This window comes from Anomalospiza imberbis, unplaced genomic scaffold (assembly GCF_031753505.1).
Source record: "Anomalospiza imberbis isolate Cuckoo-Finch-1a 21T00152 unplaced genomic scaffold, ASM3175350v1 scaffold_62, whole genome shotgun sequence".
NCBI lineage: Eukaryota > Metazoa > Chordata > Aves > Passeriformes > Viduidae > Anomalospiza > Anomalospiza imberbis.
The window spans coordinates 231,033-243,389 of record NW_027100233.1 but is presented as its reverse complement, the minus strand read 5'-3'; the positions used below and the strand labels follow the sequence as shown (position 1 = coordinate 243,389).

Genomic DNA, 12,357 nt, shown 5'->3' with positions numbered 1-12,357 from the left:
GCAGGTCATTTTGAACTACCAATTCGATCCTACAGATGGAACAGCTGAGGCAGCTTTGAGGTGAAACTTGTCAGCCTTGCCCGGGAAAGGATGCCGAGGATTTTCACTGCAAACAAATGTTGCAGCTGTTTGCAGACTCTGAAGTGCTGGCACAATGTTTCTAATGATTATGCTTTGATCAATTTTATATATGTTATTTAGAATCTCTTTCTTTTGAATCTTCTTGATTTTTTTGTCAGTTTTGATAAGTTTTATGCATTTTATCATTGAGGTATTTTGTCTTATTTTATATTATGTTTTGTATTTTTCAACCTTCCTGTTTAAAAAAAAAAAAAAAAAAAAAAAAAAAAGGAGGAGAGAAAGGTGAAGAAGTGCCTGAAATAAGGCTGGAATGAGGTTGGAGATGTTGTGTATTTTAATCTTTTGAAATAATTCTTTTGTAAAGCGCACTTCACTGATCATCGAGTGAAACGTGAGGAGAGTCCCAGACACTGGACACATCAAATTGAAAAAACCACTCAAATTATTAACTTTGGGAAAGAATTGTGTTTGTGTTTTCACAGGGGTTGAAAGTATGCGTGAGATCTTGTTGAGTTCAGAGGAGAGCAGATCCTGACTCCAGAAGCAGAGAAGTCAGCACGCAGACGTGAGCAGGTGTCAAGACAGTGGACATCTCTTCGTTCTACATGCAAAAAGAGGACTCTGGGACTTGGGTTTCTTTTGGGACTTGAGTTGTTGTCTTTCCATTTCAGGAAAGGGAGATGATGGTGTTGCATTCCAGATTCCCACGGGGAATGAGGCCTGCAGTTTGATCAAGTGTTATACTTGTGCCTCATCTTCTCACTGATTGCCTTGGGCAATGGGGTGGTTTTGTTCATGTTTCAACCAAGGGAAATGTTTGGAAAACTCGGGGCAACACATCAGGGTTGACACTATCAGTCTGAAACACTCAAGGCCAGAAAAGCCCTTTTCAACATGTTTGAATTTGCCAGGGAACAAATGGCTGATTCCAAAAGATATCCCTCCAACAGTTTTGCAATTTGGAGAATGGAGGTGGTGTTTGGATGGGGTTTCTTGCTGCAGCTCCTTATGAGCCTTGAGAACTGGAAAGTTGTGGCAAAAATGAATTTTTATATAATATTTTGGCTTTTCGGAGTGGCACAAAACAAAGATAAAATCATAGAAGTCACTCCAAACCACTGAATTTGCAAAGAAGCATCATCTTGGTGTATCTACACTAAGATGTCGAACAAACCATCCAACCAGGTTTCAAAATAATTGCCACGAGAGATCTTTTTCATTTGTAAGACAGTTTGATTTGCTATCCCTACAGATATCAGGGACAGTCCATGCAGCATTGGCAAATCTTTTGTTAACACGCAGCATGACTTTGATAAAAGAGCAAGAAGGAAAAAATCGAATGAGTGAAGAGATCCAGATTGTGACAATGATAATGTTAACACATGGAAAAAAGGCTCGGAAAACTGGGATGGTTCTGCTTTCACAGCAGGTGGCATCAAAAAGAGCCTTGGCACAGCTGGATCAAAAGAGGTTGTGGGCAGAGTAAAGATGCCCATGCCGTTTCTTTTGCATTGAATGATTTGTTAGCTAGGAGTGTGAAATGAGAACAAAGCAGCAATTGAACATCTATTGCGGGCACATGGACACCAGAGTGATAAATGTGAAGAGGTATCATGAGAGAAAACACACCTGGAGGGAAACTAAATCTTAGATGGATGCTGTGTTCAATTTGTTTAACCTTTCACAGTTGTAGAAGGAAATTTTGAAAACAGTTGTATATCTTTACAGGGTATTGTAATTCTTCTGATGCTTGTGCCGTGCATGCTTTAGCGCATGCGGCAGACCACGGACAGAGCTGTCAAAGAAGTGTTCTTGGTTCAAGAAGGAGGGGGAGATGTGGGAATCCAGGGCATCCCTCTGGCTGCCCTGGAAGGTCTGGGACCCTGGCAGGGGGTCAGGAACCCCCCTGTACAGAGCCCCAAGAGACACTGTCTCTGTTCTCTGTCCATGCAAACGATTTTTCAATCTTTCAGGATGAATTACAAGCTCTGACTGTTTGATTTAAATAGTAATTAGTGTGGCACGGGTGCAAAAGTAGAATTTTAGGATTCTAGATAAGGGTTTCAAAGGGGGCAAGATGGAGGAAACTGGGCGTGCCTTGTCCTTTTTCTTCTTCTTCATACCCTCCATACTTCACTGTGGTGTTGGCATTTTTCTGTGGGTTTAGGCTGGGGACACACTGTTCAACATGGGTGATAGGTATTGGCTCATTATTGTAAATATAGCACACGTAGTTTTTGGTATATAATGTTTGTAACATCCCACTGAGGGGCAGAGCCCCACACACTGTCCTGCAAGACAGACCTGCTGCAGGTCAGAAGGGAAATATTTTAGAGAAGAAGAAATAAACAACCTTGAAAACCAGCACAGAAGAATTACGACTCCTTCTTTGGCAGCGGGGCTGAAAGACAGAGACTTTCTACAATCTTGGGAGCATCTACATATCACAGATCCCCACAGGTTTTGGTTTGGGTTTTTTGTTTTTGCTTTGGGTTATTTTTTTCATTTTGTTTTGATTTTGTACTTTGGTTTGGTTTGGTTTTGGGTTTTTGGGTTTTATTCCCCCCACTTTTTCTTTTCACTTCTCTTGAAGGAATGGCTCTTCTATTTACTTGGAACAAGAAACTTGTCCGGAAAAGAAATTTTCTTGGCAAATTTTATTTCGTTTCCTTTAGTATCCAGAGCACTCCCAGACCGAGCTGACGGGCAGCCCGTGCCCTGTGCTCGGCCTGCTGGCACGCCAAACTGTCGAAACGGCCTCCCCACCGCCCCTCGCCCAGGACCCTACAAACCCTCCCCTGCAAAACAGCATCTCAGCGGGGCCAGCGGGGAAGAGAAGCACGTACGTGCAGCGGCAGAAATCAGCAGCAGCCGCCGGCCCCCGATGCGACTCGGCCCGCCCTGCCCCGCCGCACCACCGGCGGCAAGCGGCCGGCCGCTTTTGGGCGGGTTCTTTGACGGCCCGCAGAGGTCTTCGGCCCTCGGTGGGGGTCTGGGGGGTCACGGGGTCTCGGTGCTTAGGGACGGTATTAAATTCTGGGGTTTTTTTTGTCGTGTAGAGGCACATGTTTCTGAAATACAGCTGTCTTTTTAAACTATTATTTCTGTTTGCTCCAAGAGGATGTTAACAGACTACATAAATTCGAGGGGAGTTATACTTGAAACACTCCGAGCTGCATTGGAGATATTTCCATGTGGCTGGTGGGGATGATGTGAGACATGGAGGACATTCATATCTTCCCAGAGCATCAGAGAAGGTTGAGAGCGCTGCCTCATGTGTTTCAAGGGGACTGACATTTATTTTTGTAATTCTTTTTCTATCACTACGTTGGTATGTTAAACTCCACATATGTGGTTTTCTTTCTCCTCGCCTCTTTGGATCACCAAATCGTGTTTCTCTGTGGAATTTCTTAGTCTTGTGTGTAGTTCTTGTTGGGAATGGTATCTGAGGAGTTTCAACACAGACACATTTATGTACTAATGGACAATTTCTTAAAGGAGATAGATTTCTTGTTGCTTTGAATGTAGATTACACCTCCACAGGCACAGAGATGTGACACTGATGCTGTCTTCTTCAGCTACAACAAATGCTCTCCAGTTAGTTACGTTTCATCTATGTCAGCACCCTGCCCTTACGGGAGCTATTTCTGCTCTGTTTTTCAAACTTATGTCTTCCTATGCATGGCAGAATTGCACTCAGGATGGTGTGATGGGACAGGCTGTAAACCCTTCATCGGGGCTTATGATACGTTTGTCATGAGTTTAGCACCCAGATGAATTTATTGAGTAAGCAGAATGACATGCTATTTATTTACAAGCTTCTCTTTTGCTAGATTTGCATGCCACTGTGCATGCTATTCCACTGTGTAGAGATGTGTTTGGATGTGTTTGTGTGAGAGAGACGGAGGAAGCAAGATGAAGGGATCTTGACAACATTTTCATAAATTCAGGAAACAGTTGCACTCACTGAAGCCAATGAATACAGAAACTGAAAACCTGACATGAGTTATGAAAGTTAGCAGTAAAACCCTCCTAACATACAGCCAGCCTTCTCACAGCTAGGCCTTTTGAGATAATTCCCAAAAGCAGCACATACCATATGGCAATGGCATTTATTGTGGATTTGACACTCACGATTAGTGAATTCCTCTCAACTTCAAAAGCAGATAGCCTTTGGCAAAATCCTGATGGATGCACCTGGCAGGTAGAGAGGGGGAGAAAAAAAATACTGAGGTCAACACAGGAAAAAAAGAAATGTCTGAAATCTTGGTTTAGAATAGTGGCAGAGACCTGCTGGGAGTGTTTGGGAAAATGCCTGAGCTCGTTTAAAAAGACAATGAGCAGATGATTGATATTTAGGCCCTGACCCAAACTTTTATTAGCAACTTTATAAACCTTTCAGTTTGGCTTGAGGGATACCGTTTCCTGTCCAAACTTATCCACCTATATCCCTGTAGGGGGGAAAGCAACAACAGATACAGATGCAAAATTGCACATAAATCTTAATTTGGAGAGCTGTGATGGAACTGAAAAGCCAGAAGAAAGAGAATTACGAGAATTTATTGTGCCTTGTCTTACCCTTTTCGGGGGGTGGAAGGTGTGTATTTTTCCACATGGATCAAGAAAAAATTCATTGCAGTTTTTTCACACTTACGTATTGTAAATGATACCAGTATGGCTTATCATAATTAAACCATATTTTTGTTGTTGATATCAGGATGTCAGATGTACTGAATATTTAATAAAGTTGTCAGAATTAAGTCCATCTTCCTTCCCCCAAGTGTTTCAGACAAAATAATTCCAAGGTTTCTGTAAGATGTAGGAGAAATGAGCTGTCTTGCCAGTTCTCATAAGATTGTTAGTCATGTCACTGACAAGCCCTGGCATCTCTGTTCTTTGGAATTAAGACTTGAAATATCATGAGGAGGAAAATACAAGGTTCTTTCCCTTCTTTGTGGGAAACAGACGAAAACTGGCAACATCAGGCAGTTCCAGAAACCTGGTCACATGTGTGTGTTTGAAGGGAAGTTTTCATTCTCTTCCAGGTGCAGTGTGTTTATGGCATAGGTCCATCTTCCCAGAAGAGCTGAGCATTTGCTGGGGCAGGAGAGCTGAAAGTAAGCAAGATTTTGCTCCACAGTTACTGAATCTCCCAGCTGCATCAGTCAGTGGTGGATGGGGAAGAGGGAGAGGGTGGGGTAGTTAAAGATGTGTCTGTAACTGCAGGAGTGCTTCAAGAAACCACAGCATGTCACAGCTCCTTTGTGTTCAGATAGCAATTAAAATTTCAGACCTTCTCTTAATGGCAGTTACAGGTTTTCATCTTCTCTGGGTTTTCATCTTCAGAAGTGGGAATCTGTGCTGGAAATGTTAAGATATTCCAGCGAGTCATGTGGGGATCAATGCAATACAATGCATTTCCTTTATTGCATGCCATACTCTAAAAATGTGTTCTAAAAAATTGTGCATGTATAAAACTAAAGCTACACACAACTCAATTGAAATATGTTGTAATACAGAATCAAAGTCATATATTCTCCACCTCTGTTTATATAATACACTGTGATCTTTAATCACATATCCTTTGTTCCCACATTTTCCCTGATCCATTAGTTGAAAAATTCTCTTCTTCACTTATACTTAACTTTTAGATACTGATTCATGTCATTACTATCCCAGAAATTGTCACTGCTTGCTCTTGTGATGTTTTTAGGGTGCTCGCTCTGCATAGACTTTACTTAATCTATGCATCTTAGATACTTCTACAAGTTTGAGGTGCTTCTATTATTATGTTACAGCTTTAATACATGAAGGAGCTAACAAACTGTCTTCTAATAGAAGATTGACATCTTTAGAAAACCAGGGGATGAATTATTCCTTATTTTCATACTCTTTGTCTAGCTCTGCTTTCAGTCTAAGAGAACTGTGTGTATTTATCATTCATTTTCGTGCACCTGGACATAGCCTGTGACCTTCATCCAAACTGCAGAGCTCCTTAAGCACAGAAGTGACATTCAGCTTCCCTAAGAAGTGCATCCTCCTTGTCTGCTGCATCATTTAACATGCTCATTCCAACGTCTAGAGCAGATGCAGAAGGTTTTCATATACCAGTCTCATTCATTAATGTCATTTTCAGGACAGCATCAGTTTTGTTACTAAAGAATGGAAGACTCTGTGTCCTAATTCATATATGTTCAATTCATACAGTGTAGACAGTTGTGTCTCTATCTTCTGGGTAATAATATTTTTTAATTAATTGAGAGGTACTTCCATACATATTTTCTGAGTGTATCTCTAGGTTCTACTTTATAGGGAAAAGTAGACTATAGCCAAACCAGAAGATTGATTGCTGTCTCAGGAAAAAAAAACATTTGCATTTTGCAGCTGTGCTTGATCTGCTGGAAGAAGGAAGCAAAACCAGACAAAGCCCTGCTCCTGTGGTAGCATCAGCAGCTGTAAATCTGAATGCTTATGAAAAACAAGGAAAGTGTGTTGAGTGAAGAAATGGTGTTTTCCTCTTGTTTGTTATTTAATTAATTTTTGGTGGTTTGTTATCTCTCAGAAAAATCTATCTCAGATTCCTTTGCGGAAAAACATGAAGTGTTTATGTGAGAGTGAAGATCCTACTACTGGAAGATTGTATAGTTACGCAAAAGAATTTGCCTGTTTTGTCTCAAAAATGCTTTCTGGAGGCAGTTATCATTGAGACTTATAATATACCTGAGTTGATGATGGATGGGCACTACTGTCCATGAAAGGAAAGGCTCTTGTATGTGCATAAACTAAATATAAATGTGAAGGCATTTATAAATAGAAAAACCAGCACATTTCTTACAGACTTTTTTTTTTCTTTTTTTAAGCTAGTGAACTTGAAGGTCAGATCCAACTATATGTTGCATTTTCTGTCATATAATTATCATATATATGTGCATATATAATGTCCTGGAGAGCAGCTTCCAGTCACTGACATCAACAGTTTACATAGCAGATGAACTAAGAATAACCTGGGAGAACTGACCCATATCAACCTCTTAAGTGTAAACTGTAGCTCACAACAGTTTTTGTGTTTTCATGGTCACAGAAGGGCCTCAGTTGGGTAAAGGAAGAATTGTATTCAAAAAACACAGAACTATTCTGCTGAGTGTTCACTTTATTAAATCTTGGAAAATGAGAGGAAACAAATCTGGAAGAGTGATACTTGGCAAATAATTTTTGCTCCCTTGTAAAAAGAAGGAAGGGACAACATCAAAAACAGCTTCCCTAGAAGAATGCAGGGAAGATACATGATAAGTAGCATCAGCTCGGAAGAGAGTTTAAAACTCTTTATTGGAATACTGTTACTAATGACATCTGTTAAGCAAATCCAATTCAGAGCAGTTTTAGCCATCCCAACATTATTCTGCTACACACCAATGGGCGAGCGTGATCAGCCTGAGGTCAGTGTCTGTCTGGCAGTGGCCATCTGTGGTCACGATGCAGGTACTCAGTCACATCCTGCTTCCCTTTCCTCCCTCCCCACTTCTGCAGTTCCATTTAGAGATGAGTTCCCCAAAGAAAGGTCGAGGAGTATAATCTCTCCTGTACTCACAGTCCTTTGGAGATAAATACACAAAGAGATAGCAGAAAGAGACAGAAGTTCCTTTATCAGTCAAAGAGATTGGCTAAGACTGTTTAAGGGAGACAATTTTGAAGATGGTGGGAGTGACAGAGGTACATCTTTGCACAAATTTGAAAACACAGACATTCTACTTTCTGAACAAAATCCTGGCTATACCAGAATTTTGCACAGTGTTGAACCACAGAGTTTGAGAGCTAAGAGGTTATTGAAGGCATCAAAATTTTGTAATTAAATTATTTGGCCTTTTTAGGATGGTATTAACTCTTCCTGTGCATCATCCAAGCAGCCTGGATTTCTTCCAGAAAGAAAGAAATCTCACTAAATCTGTAACAGAGCATTAGCTTACATGACATCCTACCCCAAAGTAATAAGTATAAATACTACTAATAAAAAATGTCCCCCACCAGTATTAAATAAAAGCCTACACTTGTACACTGAGAACATCCATGGGTCATGTCACCCAGATTTGAATTTGACAAGGGTTGTGTGTGAGGGTGCTTGTGCCTGCTCTGTCAAGGGAAGCTCTGGTGTTCCCAGGTTCCCGAGTGATGGATCTGCACTTGGTGTCTGTTGGGGCTCGGGGTGCCCAGGGCCACGATGAGTTCCCTGACCGGGCTGGGGACGGCGGGCGGGGCTGGCCTGTGCCGCGCTCTGGGTTCTGTGACATCGCAGGCGCCGTGTCACAATGGGGGCAGCTAGAAAAGGCCCCAGCGGGTGCCGCTGCCCCAGTAGAGCCTGGGCAAGCGGTGAGTGCACAGCAGTGAGGAGACGGGGCTGGGGGCTGGAGGAGGGCTGGGGGAGAAGCGCCGGTACCTGGGGCTGCCCCCGCATCCAGGGCCCAGCCCCGGCGGGAGCGCCTCGCTGAGGGCGCGCTGCTTGCTGGGGCAGCGGTGCAGGCCTTGCCAGCTGCCGGGGGCCCTCTCCTTCCTGCCGCCACATCCCTGCTGCTCCTGCCCCTCATTGTCCATCTCCATTCCGGCCCCACTGAACCCCTTCTGTGTGTCCTCCTGCAGACCATGGCCTTACTGTCACTGCTCTTTGTGCTCGTGCAAAGCCTGATCCAGTACCCCCAGCCGGCTGGGGATGGGCTGGATGAGGCCACGCACCAGCGAATGAAGGAGCGTCAGGAGCTGCTGGACCGTGAGATGGCTCAGCTGCTGCAGGAGCTGGAGCGGGGGCCCCTGGAGCAGCAGGACGAGGGCTGGGGAGCCGTGCTCTTTGGTGCCCTGCAGCAGTGGCCGGTCTGGGTTCTTGCTGGCGTCCTGCTCTTCTTGGGCCTGTGGTTTAGCTGCAGGAGAAGGAGCTGTGACACCAGAAGCAGCAGCAGCAAGGACCAGAGCTCCTGCAAGACCTTGGGAGATGAGAAAGGAACAGAACAGAAAGAAAACAGCACTGATCCAGAGGAAGGTGGAGAAAACACTGATGTGACTGTGGAGGCAGATGACAGCAGCACTGAAAATGACAGAGGAGGCAGTCCTGTGGCTGTAGATGAAGGAGACAGTGATGATGCCATTGAAGGCAATGACGATGTGAAGGTGAAGGAAGACAGTGATGTTCACAGAGACAATGGACATGATTTAAAGAAAGATGAGGGACGGAGTGATGGGGATGTGCCAGGAGACAGTCGTGGTGACGAAAATGAAGAAGAACCTGGCCATGTTGTTGGAAATAAAGAAGACCTAGATGAAGCAGATGAAGGAGAACACAAGGATTTGCGGGTGGAGCAAGACAAGGACACTGGAAAGGAAGAAGAAGGAGATGGAAATGAAGAAAAAAACAATAGTGTGACTATAAAGGTGGGCGACAACAATGACATAAATGAAGGTGAAGACAACATAGATGGACAGGAAAAATACATGGATGTGAAGGTGCAGGAAAGCAGTGATGCCAGTGAACAGAGAAGCAGAGATGTGACTGAGCAGGAAGATAGCAGTAAATGCGGGAATGAAAGTGCCCTTAATGGTTTTGCTGGACCTGAGAAAGAAAATAAGGATGTTACAGAAGAAGATGGCAATGATAGAAACAAGGTTGAAGAACAGGGTGATGTGAACGTGGAGGGGAACAAGAACAAGGATAGAAAAGAAGACAAACAAGGTAACGTGGCTGCCAGTGAAAAAGTTGGCAGTGATGGTGGCAAGGAAGAGAGCGGCAATGGTGGACCCGAAGACAGAGAAGACACTCAGGATGCTGGGAATGAGCAAGGCATCCTTTTAGTGGATGGCATACAGTGGCCTGTGGAGGACCTGGAGAGAGGTTGCTCAGTGGTAGCTGAGCTGATGGAGAGCTTCACGCGTGTCTTTGTGGACAGCGTGAGCAATAGCTTCTACCCGGTGCCTCAAGAAGCCATCGGGGTGGGCAGTGCCTTTGAGGGCTGGAGTCCCCGTGGGTGGGATGGTGTGTACCACGTGCTGGTCCCACTGAATCCCCCGCCAGGGCACGTCTTCCACCTAGAGCTGAACAGTGCAGGGCAGATGGCAACAAGGACCTTCAGCATCCGTGTGGAGCTTGCGTGCTTGTGCGAGAGGGAGCGGCTGGGCGAGAAGCTGTTGTGCTTCCTGCACCACTCGCAGGAGGAGCTGTGGCGGGAGCAGAAGCGCAGCCTCCTAGAGACACTCTGCACCGGCTCCTACCTGGATGTGGAGAAAACCTCCCGCTGGTTCTACCAGTTGGTGAGATGCTCATGGCTGCACGTGCCTCAGTCATACTCATGGCACTTGGTGTTTCAGCCCTGCAGCCGGTCCTGCCAATTCCAGCTGAGCAAAGGCAAGAAGAGCCTGACGGTGGAGATGCTCTTTGGGGTGCGCCAAGGGGACTCTGATATCTTTGTGGTCAGCCATCCCACAGAGGCCCAGAAAGGCAACTCCAGCATCTTTGTGAGCAGTCAGCCCGCCGAGGCCAACATCATCGCAAGCACAGCGTGGCCTGAGACATATGCTGTGGCAGAGGCAAAATTCTTGCAGCACATCGCCAGGCAGATGCCGTGCCAGAGCTTGCACCTGAAATGCCTGCAGGTCTTCACCTGCATCCTGAGGGGCACAGGTTTTTCCAGCTCTACCTGGAAGACTGTGGTCATGCACGTGCTGACCACCGTACCGCTGTCCCGGTGGCGCAGGAGGGAATTTGCACAGCGGCTGTGGGACATCATGGCGTACCTGCGCCGCTGCCTGCACTTGAAACACCTGGAGCACTTTGTGCTAGGCAACGGGAGGCTTCCTGCAGAGATCAGCTTGCCGCCAGCAATGCGAAGGCTTCAGCCACTCAACCTCTTTGAGCACCTGGCCCAAGATCCTGCTGCCCACCTAGAGGCGCTGCAAGCTTATGGTCGGCTGCGATTTCGCCTCCGGACGCTGCTCTCCAGCCACTGAGAGGAGTTCCCTGCACAGAGCTGTGCTGGGGGGGTCACACCCGATGGCAGCCACGTGAACGCTGCATAATTGTTGCATTTGTCACTGGCAATCCTGAAGCTGCTCTCCTGCTCCTGCGGAAGGAAGATGCTGCAGCACATGGATTCGTTGTGCAGACACATCTCTGAGTGGCCTTGCCCTTCACCTTCCAGTTACGACGGTGCTGTTGCCTAAGTCTATGAGGCAGAAACTGGCTCCACCTGCACATCCTCACAGAAGAACAGTGCAGTTGATGGAGGTTGCTTGAAATATCTCGAAGACAGCAACCTAGTCTGTTAGGGACTTAGTGTAGTCATTTAATGAGCTGTAGCTTTAATTAGACTAGTTTCTTAGCATTCCTTCCAGATGCCCTTTAGTCTTGTCAGTGTATAACTATTCTGCAAAGTTACCCTTAGTGTAGAGAAATACCCTACTGTAGTTGCTTGTCTGCTTTTAAATAATATTTGAATATCTATGTTTGAGAAATTAATAAAAGAAAATAAGTTTCTCAAATTGCCTGAAATGTATCATTTTTTGCATTTAACCCTCTGTATTTAGAGAATGTCCTTCCTATACCCCTATCTGAAATAAAAACTTTTTTCAAACAGAGATGTTGGATATATGAAGTATGCTGTCTCTCAAGCATTTCCATAGAAACGCTTGAAGCTTGAAGTGAAAATGCCCTGAAGTGACTGAAATTTTGCAGCAGAGTACTCCTGAATTTTTAGGAATATTTGGAAAAGTTTTCTTCACACAGTCACTTCTATACGCTCCTGGGGAACGATTCAGTCCTAAGAGTTGAAGTCAGAGAAGTCCCTAACTGCAAAACATGTGGTTCAATACATCTTTTTTTGTCTTCTCATAACCAAGGTTTTGGCACAAAATTGTGACAGTAGAAAGTAATTTTTCTGTTTTTCTCATTTCTCTATTCCTGGTTATCTGTGTCCTTTCGGAGAGGCCCTGCTGGTCTATTAATATAACCTTTTCCACCAGGCCTATATAATATTGTCTAGCAGTGAGAGCCACTTTCCATGCACAGCTTTACCCATGGTGAGATGCAGCTAAACAAAATATGATTTACTTCTTGCCATACATAGTAGAGATTCATGGTAGTTTGGAAGCAATTATTCTCTTTGCCTTTGTACCAACAAATCAAAGAACAAATAGTGGCATTGCAGGTTGACATCTCAGAGTCTTCTGTGACATCACAGAGCAGCTGTCTGACATCACAGGGTGACATCTCAGAGTTGTCTCTGTGACATCACAGGGTCTGTG

General features: G+C 44.7%; 1 protein-coding gene across 1 annotated transcript; it reads left to right on the top strand.

The window, feature by feature from the left end:
• The first annotated feature begins 1,854 nt into the window (after positions 1-1,854).
• Positions 1,855-11,249, top strand: LOC137467413 (inositol 1,4,5-trisphosphate receptor-interacting protein-like 1). Its single transcript, XM_068178916.1, has 2 exons — positions 1,855-1,954; positions 9,188-11,249. Exons 1-2 carry the CDS (start codon positions 1,855-1,857, stop codon positions 11,062-11,064), a joined length of 1,977 nt encoding a protein of 658 aa, XP_068035017.1. The 3' UTR covers positions 11,065-11,249.
• Positions 11,250-12,357: the final 1,108 nt, after the last annotated feature.